Source organism: Corapipo altera, unplaced genomic scaffold (genome assembly GCF_003945725.1).
Source record: "Corapipo altera isolate COAL_440 unplaced genomic scaffold, ASM394572v1 61286, whole genome shotgun sequence".
NCBI classification, from domain to species: domain Eukaryota; kingdom Metazoa; phylum Chordata; class Aves; order Passeriformes; family Pipridae; genus Corapipo; species Corapipo altera.
In genome coordinates this window covers 3,538,167-3,562,840 of record NW_020884907.1, presented here as the reverse complement: position 1 = coordinate 3,562,840, position 24,674 = coordinate 3,538,167, and the positions used below count along the sequence as shown (strand labels likewise).

The 24,674-nt window shown below is 36.3% G+C and overlaps 1 protein-coding gene across 11 annotated transcripts in view; it reads right to left on the bottom strand.

The window, feature by feature from the left end:
• Positions 1-2,526: 2,526 nt before the first annotated feature.
• Positions 2,527-24,674, bottom strand: part of CSNK1G3 (casein kinase 1 gamma 3) — a 67,530-nt gene continuing 45,382 nt past the window's right edge. For 8 of the 11 annotated variants that reach the window (XM_027652501.1, XM_027652508.1, XM_027652500.1 and 5 more), the window contains 10 exons: positions 24,388-24,622; positions 18,084-18,169; positions 17,865-17,949; positions 16,161-16,309; positions 15,482-15,577; positions 14,731-14,826; positions 10,848-10,954; positions 10,457-10,480; positions 6,007-6,098; positions 2,527-4,734 (listed from right to left, as the gene is read on the bottom strand). In XM_027652501.1, coding sequence (XP_027508302.1) covers positions 6,041-6,098; positions 10,457-10,480; positions 10,848-10,954; positions 14,731-14,826; positions 15,482-15,577; positions 16,161-16,309; positions 17,865-17,949; positions 18,084-18,169; positions 24,388-24,622 — 936 coding nt within the window. In that variant the 3' untranslated portion in view covers positions 2,527-4,734; positions 6,007-6,040. The remainder of the gene's footprint in view (positions 4,735-6,006; positions 6,099-10,456; positions 10,481-10,847; positions 10,955-14,730; positions 14,827-15,481; positions 15,578-16,160; positions 16,310-17,864; positions 17,950-18,083; positions 18,170-24,387; positions 24,623-24,674) is intronic. The other 3 variants (XM_027652505.1, XM_027652504.1, XM_027652506.1) reach the window with 3 other exon arrangements.

Here is a 24,674-nt window from a genome sequence, read left to right as displayed (position 1 = left end):
AAAGTCCTCCTTGAACTTCCCCAGTGTGAGTGCTTCCATGGGCTGCAGTTCTTCATTAAGTGCTCCAGCATGGGCTCCCCCATGGACTTACAGGTCCTGCCAGCAAACCTGCTCCAGCATGGGCTTCTCTCTCCACTGGGCCAAAAGTCCTGCCACAACCCTGGTTCAGCATGGACTTCTCATGTGGTCAAAGCCTCCTTTGGGCATCCACCAAAGGAGGGTGTGGTGTGTAGGAGGAGTGTAGGGTCCTCCATCAGCTGCAGGTGAACCTCTGTTCCACCATGGACCTCCACGAGCTGCAGGGGCACAGTTGCCTCACAATGGGCAGTACCATGGGCTGCAGGAGAATCTCTTCTCTGGTGCCTGGGGCACCTCCCCACCTCCTTCTTCACTGACCTTGGTGTCTGTAGTGCTGTTTGTCCTACATATTCTCACTCCTTCCTTCTCTGGTAGTAATTGCTCCCACACAGTAACTCCTTCCTCTTCTTAAGTTTGTTATTTCAGCGGCACTACTGCTGACTCTGATGGGCTTGGCCTTGGCCAGTGGTGGTCTGTCCTGGAGATGGCTGCATTGGTTCTGTTGGACATGTGGGAAGCTTCTGGCAGCTTCTCACGGAAACCACCCCTGTAGCCCCTCTACTACCAAAACCTTGCCACACAAAGCCAATACAGCCATAGTGTTTCTGCTTTGATTTCAGCCTCAGACTTTAACTTTCAGCAGGTGGAAATACTTTCCATCAGCAGGACACACTCTCCTCATAGTTCTCAGACAAAGAAATGTCCCACTTACTTATAAAATAATAATTTTGAAAGATGTCAATCTTCTAAGTCTAATTCCCTGGACACCTAAAACTTCTGGGTAGGCTTGCACAGCCACCAGTTACTTTGAGTGACAGGTGGGGCTGCAGTCTAAGCTTGGTGGTGAGGAGAGCAGGATCATGATCTGCTTCTGCTCCAGATGAGTCAGCAGATTCATCTTCTCCTGACCTCAAGGATGGGACAAAAGAGCACCTTGTCATGTTTAGCATTTATAAAGGACGAAAATTATTTCCAGGTTTGCAGGAAAGATGGTTCCAAGAAGAGATGTTCTCCAAAAACCTTGTTCCTCAATATCCCTTCTAGCCAGTTATGGTTGCATGAAGAACTTTATTAAAGCAAATATATCAATCAACCTCCTGTAGTAGTTCTCAGTGGTAGCCATTACTTTTGTACAGTTCTTAACAATTAAACTCAACAATTTCATGATCACTGTGGCCAAGACAGCCACCAGTCATCACTTCACCCATGAGATCACCTCTAGTTACAAACAACAGACCTAGGAGTACACCTTTCCTACTCAGTTTGCTTAGCACCTTTATCAAAAGTCAATATGTGCTTTAGGACTTTGAAAGGCTTCTGGAGTAGGCCCATGCAAACTTTCTGAAGGACAATAAAGACAAGTTCAACATCCTGCTCTTGGCTCAGGGCAATCTCCGGTATCACTACAGACTGGGGGATGAAGGGTTTAAGAGCAGAGGAGAAGGACTTGGAGATACTGGTGGATGAAAAATGAGATCGGTAACATGCGCTTACAATGTGCACAGAAAACCAACCATATCCTGGGCTGTGTCAAAGGCAGTGTGGCCAGGAGGGCAAGGGAGAGGATTCTCTGCCCTTCCACTCTACTCTGCTAAGACCCCATCTGGAGTGCTGCATCCAGCCCTGGGGTCCTGCGCACGAGAAACACTTGAACCTCTCAAAGAAAGTGCAGAGAAGAAAATAAAAATGATGAGAGGATGGGAACACCTCTCCTACGAGGAAAGCCTAAGACAGTTGGGGTTGTTCAGCCTGCAGAAAAGGAGATTCTAGTACTACCTTATTTTGGCCTTTCAATATTTACACAAGAAACATGGAGAGACACTTTTTAACAAGGCCTGTAGTGACAGAACAAGAAATTACAGATTAAACTGAAAGAGGGTAAATTTAGATTGGATGTAAGGATGATATTTTTTACATGGGGCTGGTGAGACACTGGACCAGGTTGCTTAAAGAAGTTGTGGATGCCCCATCCTTGGAAACATCCAAAATCAGGTGGGATAGGGCTTTGAGCTACCTGATCTAGTGAAAGATTTCCATACCCTCCACGTACTGGAGGGCAGTGGTGGTGTTTTGTGTTTGGACTAGATGTTATTTAAGGGTCTCTTCTAATCCAAAACACCTTCTTTTAATGAATTTCCTAGAACTCTTCAGGTCTTATTCCAAGTGGCAGAGACCAGTATAGACTTTATCTTTGAGTAGATTTCAAATGAGTGCATTGAAGTCTCTTCATTCTATTGCTATTATCAGATCTATTAAAGCATGTAACAGTAACACCTCTTAACTAAACAAACATAACTATAACTGCAAGTCAAGGCAGCATTATGAGTATCATGTTTTCAAATTCCTTGCCATGCAAAAAGATAAAATCTGTTCAGCAATTCTTAAAATAAGAGCTATCATTATTTCATCTAGGACTGTAGGAAAGGGGGGGGAAAAGGCAAATTTTACAAAACTATCTTTATTTTTTGTCTTACATTTAAACAGGGATGTATTTCATCTTTAGACATCCAACCAACATTTACTTCATTAGTTTAGACAGGAAAAATAACAGGATATAAATACAAATCATATTGGCACACCTATACCAGTGCTGACTGCTTCACTAAAAGAAAACCTTCTTCAGCATTTAAGTCAAGCACTTAAAAAAATTGCTGAAAAGCAAGTGCCTAGATACTAGTCATTTCAGCAAATAAACAGTTTTTATATATTTGACCATTTTAAGTCCATACTAATTACACTTTGTTATGTGTATGGAGTTCAGATCATACAAACACTGTACAGATCAAAAACCTCTGAGAATAAAACTCATCAGGTGTACATACCACATGTACAAAGCTAAAAATTTGGTCAAGTACTACAAAGAAGGATGTTTTCATATGAGAATGGTCAAGCAACCTACTTTTCAGCTCAAATAAAGACAAAGAACTAACTTCATGAGTTTGAAATAATCAATAACACAGACTGGTGGAATGGAAACCTTACGACCTGTTATACAGGTTTTGTAGACCAAATTCAGGTTTTCTACAACAAACACTTGAGATCATGAACACAAATAACAATGAAGACCAAAGTATACATATAAGCACACAATCCAAACAATAAAATACACTTTTGGCTTTTAAGGATAAATAAATTACAAAATACAATTAAAATTCTTGTAAATGCAATGATTAATTCAAAAGTGTGCATTTATTTTAATATACATTTTAAATGTTACCACAAAACAGATTAAAAATAAATAAGTATGCCAAAAGACATTTGTGGATAGAAAAAAATGGCTAGAAGAATTATAAAAAAATGGAGATAATCTGAGTTTTGGTCAATAAATCTGTCTAGTCACTTCCACCTTTCACACTTTTTCTTTAATAACTGGTAGCTAAACATAACAAAAGCATAACTCTGTCATTATGGCTTTAAAAGAAGCATATCTTTTCTGAAAAAGAAAATGCAAAATGGGCTGTCTTGTCTACAGAACTGTTGGTTTGCTCATATTGCAAGCACTTCATGGGACTGTAGAGAAGTACCTGACACACCCTTGCCATCCTATCTTACACTGCAAGACAAGTAACTTCCAAGAAAACAATCGTGGGAAATTTCGGGTGCTATGGGCTAGTATAGAGAGAAGTCTAACTCACTTCCATTGCATTTGTTTTCTAAATTAAAGAGCAAAATAATTTACAAATACATCTCTAACTTTTCATGGCACATTCATATTTTCAAATTAAAGATGATGTCAATCATCAGTTACCTTAGTGAACACACAGGCTTTAATACTGATTACACTTTAATCAGAATCACATGTCTTCTTTTATAATTGCTCTGTAGATCTCTTTTGAAGGTAATTCAATTTTGCTAACATTATTAGAAGCACAGCTTAAATTATACAAACTTCTGTATTCTTTGTACAAATGCTCTTGTAATTTCTATAGTACTGCAATTTTCATTGTAAGCATAACAAAAGCAGACTTTCAAACCAAGAGGCTACTGGAAATACTTTCTGTTCATTAGTATCTCCAGCATTTAGATAACTGTCAAAAATTGAATCAGCCTCCCCAGTATCTCTACACAGTGACCATTTGGCTACAATATAAGCAGTAATACTGGGACAAAAGAAGAAAAACAATGCAGATGTCATAAAATAAATCTTAAGATTTTATTGTTTTTCAATATGGTTGTGCATTCATATTTTTCTTCTGCATTTTTGAAGAGAACTGCTTTTGATACACTGCTACAAACTCAAATAACAGATTTATGACATCTGTCTTCATCTAAGACACAGTTGCTACTTCCTAGAAAAGAAGAAATTCTTCTCAAGTTCAGTTTTGCTCAAGATACTGTTCATTTCTATCCCATCATTGGTCCATATGTTGACGGTCAAAGAACCACTCCTATTCGACAATATTTTAAAGCTTTCAGAATAGATGAATTTAAGAAACAAAAGTTCAGTGCAGAAGAACCAAACCAAAGCACACAGGCATGACACTGTTTCTCACGGAGTCCTTGGAAAATGTGTTTACTAGGGAGGTTTTTGCTTTGGGTTTTGTTGCTGTTTTTTTTAAGATCACAAGACAACAGGTGAACAACTAAGCATTTTCCCATGTTCATTTGTTACGCTGAATGGTTTTCCTTTTCCTCCGCTTGAATAAACAGCAGCACCTGCAAGTGTGACACAAATTACATATGATATAAAAAGAAACCGCAAAACTAAACTGATTACTATATGTTTCACTTAAGTACATAGTTCAGGCATAGCCAGCACCAAAAAGAACATATTGCAGATGACTGATTTATTAGTGAAAGAAACTGAAGTAGAGATATTTTTTACACATTTCATCTTTTTTTTGGAAAAAAGTATCAAATGAAAAAAGCTATGACAGAAATAGCTACTAAGTTTAGAGTATTGATGAGAGTATCAAAAGCACAGGCACTATAGGCTGACTTAAAAATGTGTTTGTAAGAGTAAAGGACACTCCATTACCTGAGTACTCTTTAACTGGTAATATTCCAAGCAGAAGCTTGCACTTGAGATTGTATCACCTAAACTGTGCACTTAAGACAGTACTGTTGCTAATACAAGAAAACCTGAGCTTCCTTTGTCAACCAGAACTTGGAAAAACCTTCCCCAAGGCTATTTCCCAAAATTTTTTAGAACAAAATATTCATGAACAACATAAAATTAATGTTCTCATCCAGTGCTGTGATAACACTACTACAGTGAAAAATCACAGCTTAAGTATTAAGTACAATGACATTCTTTATTCTGCTTTATTACGCACTATATGAAAGAAACTAAAACTGGTAAATACTGTGAATTTTACTTAGCAAACAGAGACCATCTGAAAGTATCTGAAAGTACACTACAAACTGAAAAAGAATTGGAGGGAGCTAGGGACAGATAATACAGAGGAGGACTGCAGAAGTTCAGAAAGTACTTCTGAAAATAAACTGAAGAGGAAAGCAACTAAGAACACAAAGAAAATGAATTCATCTGAAAGCACTGTTAGCCTTATTTTAGGCAACTCCCAACTCCTGAACACCACCTTTAAAAGTAAAGCTTCCATTTACTAAAGCATTCACACTGTGCAATCAAAAGTGAACATGCAAGCTGTCTACCTTAACAGAGCTTGCCTCATGGAGTTCTGTGGTTTGGTTATTGAATTCTCACTTGCAGTGCTATACACCAAAGGGTCTTAAACTATGAAGCACAATAGAAGTGAAAGTATAAATGTACTCCATCAATAGCCTATCAGTAAATCCTTAAGTTCACCAAGCATTTTATATCACCAAAATTCAAAAGAAATATAGACAATTTAGTTTGGAATATGGGAAATGGGGAAAGCATTTGAAAATCAGGGAGAACAAGGGTCTAAAAATAAGGTTCTACAGGGGGTGAGAACAACATCCAAAGTAAGGGGAGACAGAAGTTACCTTCTCAAAATATCCAAGGCACCCTGTCGCTCAGTCACTGAAAAAGTAGCAGTGGGCAGAGGCAGACCAGAACTGCTCTGAGAGTTACATAACTTTCAGTGGAAAAAAACATTGGTTATTGATGAAGAGGAAGCCCAAAATTAAAATTCAGTAGGGGAAACTACATAGATAAGTATTTTTACAGCTAGCAGAAGTATCATAATGTATTTACTAACTTTAAAGTACTTGTAAAAGAAGAGACAGAATTGGTTTTGAAGGCTACACTGACTGTAACTGTAATTTCCCCACTACTACTAAGCCTTTTTTTTCAACATCTGCCTATACCTGCTAACACCCATTATCTTATAGCTTTGAATTTACTCGTAGATGTATGGACGCCAATTCAGTTTAATCTTTCTTTGACCCCAATCTTTTCACAAGAATTTTATATATGTATATACCACCAAAAAAAAAAGCATTTTACAGTGCTCCCTCCCTTTCAAAATGAATTATCCTATGAGTCTGTAAATGAGGAAATCCTACCCTGAACTGTGATGGTAAATCACTTTTGTACTTGTTTGAGATTATGAGGCCTCAAGGAATGCCTACAGAAAAAATTTGGCTTGATTCATAATTTTAGCATATCAGAACCCAGGTTACATAAGTAACTGCAGGAAGATGAAAGTATGGCAGACAATTTATATTCTAGAAAGACAATCTAGAATTTTAACTCTTCAACTAAATTTTGTTTATATGCAGCACCTCTCAAGTAGATCACACTTCTTAAATGTTTCAGATTGCTTGTATCCTCTGTGTAGTTCAAGGACACTTGAGGTTTTCTTGGTTCCTTACCAAAAAATTTTAACCAATCCTTGCTGCAAATCTCATACTGCCCTTTATTCCTTCTGCGTAGCCCACTTAGTTTGCTACTTCTCTTTCAACCAGAGAAGAATGGCACTATGCAATGAGAATTCAAGAATTCTATCTTTAACCAATATAAACCACTGCTTTTTTAATCCTGGTGTTCTAGAGTTTGATACTACTACAAAGAGCATCATTTCTATGAACAGTTGGGGTTTTTTTAATTATAAGAACTATTCAAGTATTTCAGTTCAGGGCAAATCACTAAATGCTGAAGACTCTTGCTTGGTGTAGGAAAATAAATCCCTTATTAATATATAATATATCTAAAAAGGTTAAAGGAACGTAAATTCCATGGAGAACTGTAAAACACAGGACTCTCTTGGAAATGCGAACTGAAGTACACTGAAATGTGTCTTTTTAAGTGTAGAAGTGCTAGACCGTCCAAGGTATATATGCACCTTCACATGGGAATAAGAAAGGTCAGACTGCATTGCCTGAAAATAAATTTTATGAAAGAAACATAACTCTGAAACTAGAGATCCATAGTGCATAGTCTGTCAACTAGTATAATTCATAACAGAAATGTAGATATGTTCCTAAGGATACTGTCACTAGAGGGTGTTATTACCATTTATATATAATACATTATGCTTGGAGCCATATTTAAAGCTACAGAATGGAGCATCATTAAACAGTATTAGGCTACAAATATATCATTCAATATACATACAAAATACATAAGAATAACTAAGTTTTAAAAAGTTTTAAAAATCTCTAGTTCTAGGAAAGGATTTTTTCTTTTAACATAAATCATTTAATGACCGCTAACCTCTTTACCTGTAGTTTATAAAACATTTCTAGAGTAGGCAGTATAATAGCAATCAATAAAATTCAAAAACCACTAAACTTTTCCTGTACAATCTAAAGTGACCTTTGAGATATCATCTAAGGTAGCAATCTCAGCATGTAATGAACATTTCTTGTCCTTCTTGAAACATCCTCCTTAAAACTTTTTTCCTGTTAAATATCCTTCCTTCTACCACTTGAACAGTCCCTTCACTCAACATGCTAAAGCAACTTAATTTGTGTTTAGATAGCTGTGTTTTTATATTTGCCATCTACCACTGGCAGCACTTTACTGCAGGATTAGTAACAAGTGTTTGCAGCGTCAAAGAGGATGAAAAACGCAAAAAGGACAGATGGTTTCCTGTTTGCCCTTCTCTGTCCTCCCACGGCAGAGCCTTTTGGTTATGCAAATCACACATCTCATAGAAGCAACTGTTCTAGTAAAGAGTAGAGGAAAGAGAGGCTGATTGGTCAGCAAACGTCAGGGTAGAACAGTGATCAAGTTAGTTTTCTCCTTGGTTTACAACTCCAGTAACAACTGAAATAGGGTTGAAAGCTACTTTTTTAAAAACCCAAACAAAAAAACAAACCATCAACAACAACAAAAAATCACCAACACCCAAAAAACAAAACCAAGCCACCAAAATGCCAAAAACCTGACACCTACTGCACATGCTTGCTGCACAGCAACACCATGAAAATGACATAAGATTTAGAATATATACTGAGAGTACATAAATATTCATCAAACAATGAAAGTGTTGAAAAACTGTCCCAAAACAACAAAATAAATCAATGGAAAAAAAATCTTTAATATACTGAGTACTGAAAAATATTCCACTGAAATGGCGACAGAAGAGCTAATATTCAGTTAAATTATATTTGTGTTATAAATAGAAGACATCAGCAAGAGAAGTTAGCTTTGTCCATATTTTCAGAAGGAGAAAAGATTATGAAAGAGGCACAAAGTGAGTCTTTTTGGAAAACAACATCTCCTTAACACCAAAAATGTCCATATCATAGACACAAAAGACAGTGATTATTACATTTCCTTACATTCTTCAGCAGTGTAAAAATCTATAAATGCATGTTTAAATGTCTCACAATACTTTTTGATATTAAGATTGTAACTATTATGTTAAAATGTAAAATTACCTAAACCTTCTAAAGCATTTTTTCTGAAAAAATATCTATACTTATGCATTGATGCTTATTATCAATGCTGGGGAGCAGGTGCAGGTGAGAAGCACACATGTATGTTTATTACTGCCAAAATATAAAACAACTTCTACCCCCTAAAAAAACCCCAGGGACTGAGAAAACTGCAGTTTAAATAGACAGTGCTGGAAAACTAATTTGACTGTTTCATACTTGAATAAAAGAAGATTTATCTAAAGAGTAGGCTATTGAGACTAGTTATCTCATCTGTAACAAAACCAGTAAAGACTAGGCAAAAGAGGTCAAGGACAGCATATTTGTCCATCACATATTTACATCAGAAAAAATAAACTTCTACACTTCTACAGCAGCTGAGCATCCCAGCTACTACGAATTCTTTTAACTTTCTGCAGATAACTAAGTAAAGTTGATAACTAAACATGGGTTGAACTGTGCTAAGCACTATTCAAAACACAAGAAATTTAATCATTTCTTGTGTGTACATGAACTGAGCATAAAGAAGGTTGTCACTGCGCTTATTCAAAGGGAGAGGCCAGGGAATTTATCCATGAACAGCCTACTAACATCCTTGCTCTTTGGAAACTTTTTTTTTTTAAATATATATAAGAAAATTGTATTCTTGACAGTAAAATAATAATACAGTACTCTACAAAGATGGCAGATTAAGAACTTAGTTCTTTTCAGTCATTACAGAAAGCTGGTGCAGAAATGTGGAACAACAGACACCTCCACTCACGACAATATTAACTACACATGCACATAAACCTTACACACCAGAACCTCAAAATCTGGCTTTTCAAAAATTTCCCCTTTTCTAAAAGTTAGGAAAACCATCCCTACAATACTAACTGCTATTAAGGAATGCCTGCTGGATTTCTCTGTTACTAACGTATCCTTCATATTTGAGTGCCCCTATTTTACAATAAACTAGGGCATATATCCTTATAAAATGCTATTCCAGGTACAATTATAAAATAAAACATGTTGGAAGTTATAGTGCCTTTAGCTGCCAAGAATATTTTTCTGTACTATTTTGCAAGTTTGAGTTTACTACTCAAATGCATAAACATTAGTTGTCCATCCCACGTTAACTGACATTAATATTTCTCCCTTTCATTACACTGTAATTTTAAGGAACCCTGAAGTTATGTTTTAGTGATTAGTTAGCAGGTTGTTAAAGACTAATACTCTGGTAAATATTTCATTTACAGAGACAACTGGCAAAGTTCAAACATTGGATAGTATTTATTATTTATTAGGTATTTTCTAGATGTTAAAAAAATGTTTTCCCCTTTAAAACAAAATAGTAAGTAGGAAAAAATATTCTAGTGCCCATTAAAAAGGTTGAAATAAAGTATATCACAGACTATACAACTTAAAAGCAAGCAGTATTTGAAGCTGGCAGAATAGCTCCTGAAGGCAGCTGCTTGTAAAAACAATTAATTTTTTCATGGAATTAAAACATGTTTTGTGATTTTCAAATGGACATTTTATCTTAAAGTTCTCTGATATTAGTTTTAAACCCAATAATAAGAACAAAGCTTCTGGGGCTATTTCTGCCTGCTTATGCTGTATAACTCACCACATGTTCAACACTTTCTGGCAGCTATACAGAAGGAGAGTAAGGAAAAAAAGAGAATCAGAATACCACACAGAGAAAGAATTTCACATCTTGCACACATAGCTGTTGGTAGTCAGAAGATTGTCCTAAATATTTCAAAGTTAGTTGAAATATCAAAAATGCATGCACTTCTCTAGCATAGCAAGACGTGTTACTGAAGGTTTAGCCTAAAAGTACAAGCTATAGAAAGTCTTTTACTTAAAAATTTAAAGACAAAACTAGATAGAGCACTGGAGTTTTGTCCCTCACCAGTGGCTATTAGTTTAGATAATATTTCTTTAATAACTATATGAGAAAAATATTGAAGCAGCTGAGCCCACAAGATCCAAAGAATACAAAAACAAGAACATACTTTGTTTCATCCATTACTTCTACTTCTGCAGGAGCTGTGATGGGTGCATTTGAACGGCCTGCAGTTGGGTCATCTGTGTTGAGTTCTCCATTTGTTGAGCTTACTACCTGAAATCACCAGAAAGACCTGAAATTATGCCAGTGCAGATTCACATTTGTTAACTCCTAAATCTTAAAAAAACAATAGATTTTTTAATTCCATAATTCTTTTTATTTCAGTAACAGTTTCTTTGCCAGGTTTTATTCCGGTATCCCCATGCTCTTGTCATTTTCCTTTCGTATCTATTAGTGGAGCTGACATTACATGACAAACTCAGTGAGTGGACTAAGCAAAGTAACTCAGTGGATCAGGTTTGCTCATCTCCCTCATGTCTCTTCAGAGTCTTAAGGGAAGGCACTAAACACTTTCCTGATACCAATCAAGCTAACCCTATCTCTGTTTCTTTAGTGTATTTATGCTCCTTAGTTTCTATCTTTGTATGGCCTGATTCATTTGTATCTCAATATGTACTCACTAGAAGAAGGGAAAACTAAGACACTTGTTAGACTGAAGAGTATAAATGGTATCTGATTTTTAGAACACAAAAACACTTACTGCCAAAAAATTAATCAGCTGCAGAGACCAACAGTAGTCCACAGGTCAAGATTATTACCAGCTGCTGCCTGATGGTCAGAGATTAATGTAGACAAAAGGAGCAGGAAGAAAAGTCACCATCATAATATTATTCCCCTCACCCTTCCAAGCTCTCCTCTTAATGCAGCAGTTGTATTTCATCTATTTATAGCCAGAACTAAGAGCTAGCCTATTGAGATTTGTTTCGTGGTTCCTTTTCTAAGTAAGTACAGAGCTTCAGAAGTTTGCTGCACTTAAGGCATTTTCCACGCCATATGCCTACATTAGGCTGAGTTCTCTTCTTTTTCACGTTTGACTAAAATAGCAACCACTGTCAAGAAAAACTGCTGCCCTATAACAAAACAAAAGAAAAGATATCTGAGATTGCAGGATCTAGTTACATTTTAGTCAACATAACTGAAGGAATTGAGGGAGATTGGGCTTTATTTCTATGATGATAGGTAAGTCAGTGTAGTTTCAACAAGGTGGTTTAAGCTTAGTTTCATACCACTGCACATGATAGAAGCACTTCACATTCAGTGACAGAAATAAATAGGAATTGTACTTTAACAAATCATAAGATGGTGGATCAGGCATTTTGAACCAAACACTCTGGGTTAGTAGTTTCGGTTTGTGGGCTGGTTTTTTTTTGGTTTGGTTTGGTTTTGGGTTTTTTGGTTTTTTTTTTAACAAGTATCTTAATATTTATTGTCATCATTGTCCAAATTTACTTGGAAGGAGATACAGTATGATCCCAACCACTTCACCAGGTATCTTACTGTGCAGATAAATTTCATTGCTTCTTGTGAAATGTCCAGTTGTAATAGTGATAAGCACAGTGGAAAATGCATCAGAAGTACTCGCTAAATAAGACAGGAGCACTGCTGATGATGTAAGGGTAAAAAAAATTTGCTCAACTTGTCCAAAGGGGTTTTTGGGTCCAAAGGAAGCACAGAATGGTTACGGTTGGAAGGGACCACTAGTGATGTCATCTGGTCCAACCCCCAGGTTCAAGGAGGGTCTCCTGGAGCATGTTACTCATGACTGTATCCAGACAGCTTTTGAACCTCTCCAGGGAAGGAGACTTCGCAACCTGTCTGGGCAGCCTCTTCCAGTGCCCAGCCACCCTCATAGTAAAGAAGGTCTTCCTCTTGTTCACGTGGAACTTTCTGTGCATAACTACATAACTAACCACAACTACAGCCTGCAGTAATCCATACAAAGTAATGCTATCCAATTAATATTGTAGTCAACTTTGTCTGCAGTCCTAATAATTCAGGATTTCTGGTCGTGATCTAAATTCAAAATGAATTTTTCTAAAGAGATCCTCAGGGATCCCACTCAAGGTTTCATAACAGTGGTTGATCAAAAACTGAAGCCTTTGTCTTTAGTTTACTCAAGTAAGTGTAGGGTACATCAAGAAATATAAAGACAGGTATATGTCCCTTTCTGGATGGAAAGCATACACAATACAACTTAGCAATCCTGACTATTGCAAAGAACAGGCGACAGTATGCAAAGGCATTTGCAAGAACTCTTATTTTCTTCTCTTTTCTTACACAAAGCAAATGAAATAATGTATGATTTTTTCACAAGTCAAACAGGGTGCCCAACTCTAGCATGGGTAGAGTTTTCACATGGCATTCTCCCTCACACTTCTTTCCCAGGAGCACCTGTTTAATTATTCCCATCTATCTCCTTGGACAGCAGACTTTAAAAAAAAAGGATCCAACTCAAGCATGTACACACTCATCACTTGGATTGGAAAACATGAAAGCAGGTATCTAAAAATCCTTTGAGAACCACCCCCCCACACACATTATATTAACAGTAAGGCATATTACTGTTATTTCCTAGAAAATGTTCTCCCCATCCCCAAAGGGTATTTAGCATATCTCTTGCAATTGTTGCATTTTATCTGACAAAGAATAAAAGGTTTCTTAAGTGCTACAATTATCAAACAAGTGATATGATATACAATTTCAAAGTTCTACTGACTGTAACTTAACATGCTAAATATGTTTTCTTTCTAATATTAAAAAAAAAAATTGAAAAAGTAATAATTTTGGAAGACAACTCCAAATCCAACTTTGATTCCACATGACTATACTGTTCTCAAAAGATTAATTATTTCCTTTAAAACTGATGTTATTGAGAGAACTACTGCAAATCAAGTTAAATATACCATAAAGCTTTTAAAACATTTGTTAATGAGAAGCACAAAACTTTGAAACTTTTCTTGATACACAGTGATAATTATCATTACCAGATTTTCTTATATGACACACGACAGTTTTTTCTAAAGTAGCAAAATTTAGAGGATGTTAAGTTTAAATTGAATTCCAAAGCATTTAAAGGTGACATGGAATTATCACACTGGCAAGATTGCAGCACTGTTTTTTGTACCCCGGACTTTTCTTTCTTCAGGCCTTGACAAATTTTTTCCAAAACAAGACTTCAGAAGAAATATATATAACTTAGATTGTTAGAATCAAAAATGCAGTAGACAATTTATTTTCCACCCAGATAAGCTAAATTGTTTTCATTTTGGACTCAAAGTTCAAAACCTCATGGAGACTTTGCAGCTGGCATTTTGAATCCTATATTAAATTTAGATTTCCTTATGTATTATTCCACCTGTCTCATACCTAAGTATATTCAAAGAGCAAGACAACAAAAATTAAAAAAAAAATTAAAATTGAAAACAAAACAGGAAAAAAGTGTTTTGAAAATGAAATTAATAATAAAGGAAAAACTGTTGGTTTCTACTAATTTTTTCGCTGATATGTGTGAAGTACTACTCCAGGAAACATTCTTCTTGTCAACTATTGTTTGAACAAAAATAGTACAGTTTAAACAAGCATCACCAATTAATATTTTAACTGCAAGTTTTCTTAATGAAAAAAAACATGGCTTGAACAACATTGAATTCAGTCAATAGTGGTTTTTAGTTGCTAATATAACTAACACATCAAAAGTGTAAACTTCAGTTGCTTGCACTATTTTAAGTGCATATTCCATTAAAAAGACAGTTCAATTGTTTTAGACTTTCACTAAGAAACGTGTAGGAAAAACGCCACAAACAAAAAGTTCCATAGTTTCTACACCTGTTTAATTTCAGTTTGACAACTGTGAATCAAGGAGTAACATTCTGAGCATTACTGGAAAGCAGCTTTAATATGAAAACATGAATCATGTCATACACTACAGGACACCAGTATTATGTACCAGAAAACAACTAATTTAAGTCATGCAAAGAAGCAGAAAATACCTGTACCGAGCCACCATGTCTGTCAGCTGCCAGGTGAGCCCTCAGATGATGTGGATTGGCTTGCTGTGAGTCCCAAGCTGCCCTATGGTCTGTTGACTGCCATTTTTGAATACATTAAGAATTTATGCAAAAGAAAAAAAATTACGAAAATAAAAAATTTGTGCATTAATTATTATTGGGGTTTTTTTAAAGGCACAGAAGCACTATACACTTAATTCCTATATAGATTGCACTTCTGCACTATCGACATACTTACACATGACTACACATACATTTTCATAGAGAGGTGAAGCAGCTAAAACTCAAAATTTGTAGTAAGAAAAGGTACACCAATGCAACCCTCTAACTTTGCTAAGGTAAATGGACACAACTATGAATTTCTAACATTTTTACCACCTTGGTCATTAGCCTGGTTTAAAAAAAAAAGTGAAAATGTTGTACATACACGTCACCAAAATGAACCCAAATAGATGACATGGCATATGGAAAGTGACAGTGATTAAAGAAGTATCAGAGAGAAAATGCTACTGACATAAGCTACATTATATCATAGCTTCAAACAAGCAATTTTTTAGGACATTTTAATGTATTTCTAGATCTGTAAACTTTAACAAGGATCTACTTAAATCCAAGGCAAAACAAAGAAAATCTGGTGTCAATTTTATTTTGGAGCTCTAATAAAATCAATAACATAGCACAAATCATTAGACAAAAACATACTAATGTTGATAATCTTACAAGAGCAGTTTACCTGATTTTTGGATTGTTGCATTCTGTCTCTGTGTTGATATGCTTCTCTGTTTGAAGACATTGCAGGATCTGAATGTACTGAACCCACTGGAGTAGGCTACAAATATAAATAATACGAAGCTACTGGTAAAAACCCCAAATTTCTAAGTCTCACCAAAAGTTACTGGTTTGTAAAAGAAAATAGTCTTTGAATCTGACAGTTTCCAATAACACAAAATCATCAAATTAAAGCAGAAGTTTCACTAGATATTTACACTAATATCAACAAGGAAAAAAGCAAACTAAGAATTACATAATTGAATGAAGTAGCAATTCTAAGTATTATTATAAATTAACATTCTGAAAGACTTTAGGCTGATACTTTCTTTAGTTAACAATTAGAACATTCTGATGAAACCTGACTAAAGGGTTAAAGTAATTCTTTATGCAACCCCGTTTTGGATTGAGCAGAGACGTACTTAGATATTGAGAGTATATCTGGAAAGGGAAAGAATATGAAACACTCAAGCCAAAAGATAATGTTAGAAAACGCATCTGAAAATGGGTTTGTAATAGCAGCTGTTTACAATTCTAATGACAGCCTTGAGGTGCACATCTCCTGAAACTCAATTCTGAACCACTGGCTCAAAACTGATCACACAAAATGGCCATTACATTACTAACAGCTTAACTGTACTCACCAGCTGTTTTCCAATCCAGTCATATTCATAATCAAACATATAGCCTTTCCGATCAAGTAGGTCTGTGAAGAGCTTTCTTAAGTAGTCATAGTCTGGCTTTTCAAAAAAATCTAACCTTCTCACATAACGTAGGTATGTAGCCATTTCCTCTATATAAATAAGAAATATACGTAATTCTCATTACCTCTTTTAATGGAACTAAAAAAAAAAAAGCATTTCTCACCCTAAAACCTGAACAGTTGTTCACTATGAATCTGTGAATTACCAGACAGAAAAGTTACTTAATAGTAATAATGCTCTTTGAGATAAACGGCCATATTCTAAACATATCCTACCAAGTGATCCCTCACTAATTTTCCCTTTGCATTACCTGTTTAGTTCTTCCATTCAACCTTCCAATTCTAATGCACAGTACGCCAAAAAAGTGGAGAAAGAAATGCCTCTACTTCTTTCCCCCCCTCAATTAATTTCACAGAGACAAGACTAAGGAAAAGTAAAGAAAGGGGTATACGACAAAGTATCTGCCCCCTGTCCACAAGGCCTGCTGTGGACAGGATTTCCTTTCATAAGAGGAAACAAAATCAGTTTGTCAAGAGCTATTTTCAGCAAATCTATTTTTCCTATCAGTGATATTGTTATTATCTTTCAAGGTGTTTATTTATATTTTGGTAAAATCATGTCCATGTTACGTATATCCCCTGTTCTGAACACTTTAGTCCAACTTTTAAAAAATATCATATTTGCTTCTCTCCAGTTTTCCAATACCTCATTGATTCTCCTTGCACTTATGGAGAGCTAGAAGTGACACCCAAAACTTGCAAGTTAATTTAAATATTAGTTCAAGCTGCTTCCAATTCAGCTTGGTTTTAATAGGGGTACGACACCGTATTAAAAACATATTATTATTAAAAACATATTAAAAATATTTGAGCTTAAAGGGCTTGCAAAATTTTATGTGCGAACATAAAAGTGCAGACTAGTTGATCAATGTAAGTATACATATAATATTTTTTTGTTTCCTTTAGAAGAATCTACATTTTAAGAAAAACAGCATTAGCTTACTGCTGCTCCAAAAGGATAATTCTTTCTGGGCCCAGTATTGTTTAACTTATCCATCAATGGCCTGGATGAAGGGGTAGATGCCTCCTCAGCAAGTTCACTGATGACATAAAGCTGGGAGGAGTGGCCTTCCCTCTTAGAAGGAAAGGCTGAGCCTGTTCAGCCTTGACAAGAGAGGACTGAGAGGGGACCTAATTAATGTGTGTAAATATCTGAAGGGGGAGGGTGCCAAGAGGATGGAACTAGGCTCTTCTCAGTGGTGCCAAGCAATAGCAAAAGAGGCAAAGGGGTGAAACCAATGAAGAGGAAGTTCCTCCTAAAAATGAGGAAGAACTTCTTTACTGAGAGGTGACCAAGCACTGGAACAGATTGTGGAGTCTCCCTCAGTGGAGATATTCAAGAACCATCTGGACACGATCCCATGCCACATGCTCTAGGATGACCCTGCTTGAGCAGGGAGGTTGGACCAGGTGTCCCACTGTGGTCCCTTCCAACCTGATCAATTCTGTGATCTATTACCATAGTACATAATATGTATTTGGAAGCATTATTTTATTTATTTTTAAAGCCAGATATTAAGCAATTACCTATCTCAGTTTTGTTTTATAAATCAATAAAAACATTTTTATAAATAGCAGACACTACCTGGGAAGTTTTCACACAATACTTCTATAGGGGTTGCTCGTTTTGTGTCTCCAATTTTCTGGTAACGTTCTTTTAATGTATCAGCCTATGATACAAGAACAAAACAAGCATCTGAAGTTATACAGCCTGCAGACAAACATTCAAAAAGAAAAAAACAAACATGTCAATAAAAGCTGATGATCTGAAAATAGGACAGAGGAAGATATCAAATCCCACTACCTTTAAACCCTGCCATGGAAGACTTCCTCTCAGAAAATACATAAACATATGACCCAAAGCTTCCAAATCATCTCTTCTGCTTTGCTCTGAAATGAAAGGCAAATATTATTAGAAAATTCAATCTGAGTAATTTTACAGTATATTTGAAAGGTTAGCTTCAAAATTATGAAAAAATTATTGGTAGGTGTAGAGTACTTGAAATCAAACTAAGCATCCTGGGGAGTTCTGGTGTACTATGCCCTGCATTACAAACACAGCTAAAATCAAAAAAAAAAGCAGATGCAGACTGCAGGTATATTCATCTCAACAGTACTTAAACCAAATTATCTTACTATAAAAAACTGTTTTTATTTTAAAATATTGTTTATTTAAAATTTAGTTTGACCCTTAAAATTGCATTTTAATTACAATATTTTTAATCCATTACTTGTGAACTTGAAACAGTTTAATAAAACTTTAATTGAATTCATTTTTTCTCTATAAAGCCATGGAGAAGACAGGCTTTTCCTCTGGGACCCATTATGGAATTTCTGAGCAAGTCAATGGTGGACTGAAGAAGGCTCAGAAGTACTATTATTTGAATAGAAACCAGCATAAAGAGGCATGTACATACAGCCTGCTCTCAAGTCTAGCTGATATTTAAGCTTTTACAGTACACAATGTCTGGCAAGGCTATAATTTTTCATCTGCACTGAAGCAGCGGCAGTCCTTCAAAAAGTTCACAGAAGGTTAAAACAGAAAGTAACAAGTAAAACACAGTTTCAAAGTTTTCAAAGTTTTCAAAGCACATTTCATATAGTTTTTAAATTAAATCCATTATTTGTAGGAAAAGTAAACATAATGGAGAATACTGAGTCTTTAAATTACTTGTAGAAAAGACATTTTTACATTTCCACCAGACTTCATTCTGTACTGCTGTTGAAACAAATGTTACACGTTGTATTACGTATTGAGGAAACAGGCAGTATTCAATTCTAAATTTGAGTTCCTCCCTGACACAAGGCAGAAAAACAAAATTATAAAATTGTTTTCACCCAGTATTTCAGAAGACAAAATCGCTATGCTTTGACAGCAAGAAAAACGGAGCAGGAAATTAAACTAAAAAAAAAGATTGTTTGATTTTTTTAAATACAGTAAAGTTAACAAAGTCAACCTGGCTCTGATTTGATCAATACATAATATTGTCATAAATATACTGCATCTGAAGAACAATTATTAATCTTCGTATAGATAGAACAATGTACTTAATATTCTATTCCTATCCCTACCTTCTCATCTGAACACTGAGTAAACACATACTAGCATGATAATTCTATATTTAGCCCATTACTTCATCACACATCTGCCAGCCATATGAGGTTCTTTCATGATCAATTCTTCTTCACTCATTTCCATGTTTCCAATTTCCTTGCCAACACTCTTCTTGTGCTTACTCCTCCACTCCCACTGCCCACTGCTGCAACTTTTCTCAGTGCCCTCCAGACAATTTGATTCTATTTGAATTTCTCTGCCAACCCTACAACATCTCATTTACTGACCACATGCTATCCTGATACAATCACATAGGGTAAGAAGAAAGCAGGAATAAGCTACAGAGTTCTTTTTATGCTGTAGAGTTCTATGCCTGACAGGTTCCAGCACGTGAAAGAAATGTTGGCTCCAGCTGCTGGCAGAAATTCTGTGCTCTTTATGAGATAGGGTGGGCATGCAGAAAATGAGTACTTCACAGAATGTTACAAGTGTGCAACAGACGGTCCACCTATGGGCACCACTGAGGCACAGCCCACAGAAATGTACTGGAAAGTTCTGTTCAGTTTTTGCTAATCCCTCTCTTTCACATTGATTTCTACAAGTCATGCTGATGAAAAATTAACCAACTCTGCTCTAAAAAAAAAAAAAAGTATTTTATGGAGGCAATGGCTCCTTCACAGAGAATCCTATCTAAGAAAGGTGAAACTTTCAATCTTTATCTTGAAATTATTTCAAATTAAGAGGATTTTGGCTTTTTGGCTTTCAGGGTCTTCTTTTTAAATGAGCTTTGGACTGCTGGTGATATTTCTTTAGGACAGTTCTTTGGGAACTACCATTTGAATTCACAATGCTCTCAAAACTCTGCTACGAGGAAGGAGACAGCGATTATTATTTAGAATCCATTTAAGTTGTTCCCTGACCAATTTGAGCTAATTAAGAAATAGTAATCAAATACACTTTCCTATGGATGGAAATCTTCAAGATGAGCTGGGGAAACAGGAAACCCAAAGATTATACTGCTATTATTCAAAGAAGGACCTCTGAAAACTGGAAAAAAAATAGCAGTGGACTAACTAGAAGACAAAAGGATTTCAAGCATCATCTAGAGGAAGAGCTGCTAATGTATACAGATGCTAGTGTATCACAATTTAATGAGATTAAGAGGATATGTTGCCTAAAAGGTAATAAGATCATAAGATGATAAACGCACAACAAAGCTTTAAGGTACATGGTTGGTTTCCTCTCTCAAAGTGGTCACCTGAAGCAAGCTAAATTAATAAGAAACCAGTACCTGTTATTTAGTTCATAAACTACAGACAATTATCTCAATTCAAACAGACTGATTTAAGTAAACATTAGAGCCTCATTCAGTAGGCTATTCCCAGAAATCATCTTTTTTTAGGATACACAATAACATAATCATAATACAGTTTACACAGCAGACATTCAGTCTTTAGTAAGCATCCATTATAAACACTAGATTCCTCCCCAAAGAAAGTTACTTGGATCAGAAAAGACAGTATTAGCTACCAAGAAGATTACATGGTTAGATACAGAAATGGAAAGTGACAACCTACTTAACTTGAACTATCATTCCATAAAGTTTAGCAAAAAAAAATTTGAAACCTAGAGTTTGTAGTCTTACTAAAAATGATAGGATTTCATACAATAATATAAGGGACAGAACAGCATTCCTTTCCGAAAAAAATAATGAATCCCAAAACTGATGATTCTGTTACAGAAAAATGAAGTTGTATGACAAGTACACATTGTATGTCATACTGTTGTCTTAAGAATAATGAGGACTTTATGTAAAAAAACCACCCTATTTTCATTTATACCTTTAATTAAGGTGCCCACTGCAGAAGAGGCTGTAGCCCATCTCAGGAACTGAAGGTGCACAAGTCCCTGGGACCTGTTGAGATGCATCTATGAGTCCTGAGGGAATCTCAGGCTAAACCATTATCCATCACATTTCAGAAATTGTTCCAGATCAGTGAAGTTCCCATAGATGGAAAAAGTAGAAACGTAACCCCCATTACAACAAAGGCAAGAAAAGGAAGACATGGGAAACTACAGGCCAGTCAGTCTCACCTCAGTGCCTGGCAAGATCATAGAGCAGATCCTCTTGGAAACTGTGCTAAGGGACATGGAAGACAAGGAGGGGACTGATGACAGACAACACAGTTTCACTATAGGTAAATCATGCCTAACAAATTTGGTGATTTTCCACATGGATAGAGTGTTGGTGCAGGATGGAAGAGTAACTGACATCACCCACCTAGACTTGTACAAAGCCTTTGACACTAATGTAGGACATCCTTGTCTCTGGAGATACACTGATTTCACAGATGGAACAAGTGGACAAGGAATTGGCTGTGTGGTTGCACTCTTAAGCTGCTGGTAACAACTCAATATTCAAGTGAAGACCAGCGAGGAGCACCATTCCTCAGTGGTTGCTATTGGGACAGGTGCTGGGTAACACCTTTGCTAGTGACATGGACAGTGGGACTGAGGGCACCACCAGCAAGTCTGCCAATGAGACAAAGCTGTGTGGTGCAGTGACCACGCTGAAGGGAATGGATGTCATTCCAAGGGATCTGGACACGCTTGAGAGGTGGACCTGTGCAAAATTCATGACGTTCAACAAGGAAAAGTGCAAGACCTGCACCTAGATCTGGGCAATCCCAAGCACAAGTACAGGCTGGGCAGAGAATGGAGATCAGCCCTGAGAAGGACTTGGTGGTGCTGGTAGATGAGAGGTTGGACATGAGCTGGCAACATGTGCTTGCAGCCCAGAAAGCCAATCATATCCTGGACTGCATCAAAAGCAGTGTGGCCAGCAGGGAGAGAGAGGGGATTCTGCCCCTCTACTCTGCTCTGGTGAGAGCCCACCTGGAATGCTGCATCCAGCTCTGGGGTTCCCAACATAAGAAGTACACGGAGCGAGTCCAGAGAAGGGCTATGAAGACAATCAGGGAGTGTGTCTCTCCTATGAAGACAGGTGGAGAGTCGGGGCTGCTCAGCCTGGAGAAGAGAAGGTCCCAGAAAGCACATTACAGCACCTTCCAGTACCCAAAGGGGGCCTCCATGAAAGGTGGAGAGGGACTTTTTACAAGGACAAGAGGTAGTGGCTTTATACTGAAAGAGGGCAGGTTTAGATTAGATCTTAGGAATAAATTCTTTACTGTGTAGCCACCAAGACACTGGAACAGTTTGCCCAGAGAAGCTGTGGATGCCCCATCCCTGGAAGTGATCAAGGTTGGATGGGGCTTTGAGCAACCTGGTCTAGTGCAAGGTGTTTCTGCCCACAGAAGGGGAGTTGGAACTAGATGATCCTTTCCAAGTCAGACCATTCTATGATTAAACAACAATAAACACATCTAACCAGAGATCAAGACTACTTAAGAAGTGGAAAAGTCACCCTTGTAGTCATTTACTATGTTCCTGTGTTAATATCAGACACCTAAACAAAATTCAGTTGTGTTTTTCAAATAATTACCAGTTTCATGTTCATGTTTATTTTCTTAAATAGAAGATAGGGGAATCTTCTTATTTAAGAAGGAATAAAAAACTTATTTGATTTTAAAAGTCATCGTGCCACTGTTGAAAATTTTATATTATTCAAAAGTCTATCCTGTCTAATGGAGATGAGAGCCTAGTGTCAAAAATTTAAGTCACCCTAAGCTGACATCAGCTTTCATGTCTGAAAAATATAGTAAATGCTTCCTTTATCTGAGGAGATTGAGCTCCAAAAGCTAAGTCTAGAAAGCTCAAATCCTACATTTGAGGTTCTGAAGCATGTCCAAAACAGAGTAATGAAGCTGGTGAAGAGTCTGAAACACAAGTCTTTTGAGGAGTGGCTGAGGAAGCTGAGGTTGTTTACCCTGGAGGAAAAAAAAGGCTCAGGGGAGACCTCTACAACTATCTGAAAGTTTAGGCTCTTCTCCAAAGTAACAAGCGATGAGACAAGAGAAAACAGCCTCATGTTGTGCCACAGCAAAGTTTAGACTGGGAAAATTTTCTTCACCAACAGGGTTCTCAAGCACTGGAACCCAGGGAAGTGGTTGAGTCACCATTCTGTGAGATATTTTAAAAGATCTGTAGATGTGGTGCTTAGGGATGTGTTTTAGTGATGGACTTGGCAGTCCCGGGTTAATAGTGGACTAAATGATCTTAAGGGTATTTTCCAACCTAAATGATTCTATGGTTATGCTTTATTGATAAAGCACCTTATTGCCGTCTGAAAAGTGTGAATGGTTTCTCATTTGCCATATTAACAGTCGCACTTACAGTTGAGCTGTATGTATTGTGCAACATTTTTATGACCAATTCAAAGAGCAACCTAATCAGCGATTACCATGCAGTAATAAACAACCAGTTTACACAAATTCAAAGGGCTCAAACCTGTTTTCACTAGAAAACTTCTTTATAACTGGAATAAACAAAGATTTGAGTGCTCATACCTTTTTCCAGGTAAATTTATTCATTCAATAATAACAACTTTCATCTTTATATATATTCTGTCCTTTCATTAGCTCGTTAGCATAACCTTTAAATCCTTATTAACAGTGTAAGCACTAAAAAAAATAATCAAGAAATCAGTATCATATATAAGCTACTTTATTATTTTATGATGCATTTCAAAGAGAACAGAAAACTAGCAAGATACCATTGAAAACCTATGTTGTTGCAATCTATTCACTTTACTATCTTTAATAAGTGTATCTGCTTCCTGGACACTTCACTCTGCCATGGTGTATTTCTAAATGTGAAGATGTTAAAATACAAAAAGATATACCCCATGTTTTTTTTATATATATTTAACAAAGATAACAATTCCCAAAACAACATCATGATGACTAGAGATTCAGAAAATATTATTCCCATAAACAGTATTTCCATAAGGACAAACTATATTTGCACAGTACACAAAACTTGTAGTTCTTAATGACTACAGACTGAGAAAAATTACAACTGCAAAACAAGATGGTTTATGACAAATCACAGCTGTTGATCAATTCTTGTTTCTGCACTTAAAAAGCACACATACCTTTTCCTAAGTGTGTATTTATACTCATGTATCTAGCTGTTCCTGTAAGGCTCTTGTGCTCTCGATATGGTATGTGCTTCTTTGTTTCTGGATCTACATACTCCTTTGCTAAACCAAAATCTATAATGTGAATAATTTGCTGGGTTTTGTTTCCAGGTCGTCCTATTAGGAAGTTCTCAGGTTTTACATCTCTGTATATCAAGTTCTTTGAATGGACATACTCCATACGAGAAATCTTTAATAAAAGAAAAAGGAAAAAAAAAAAAAAACAACAAACAACAAAACCA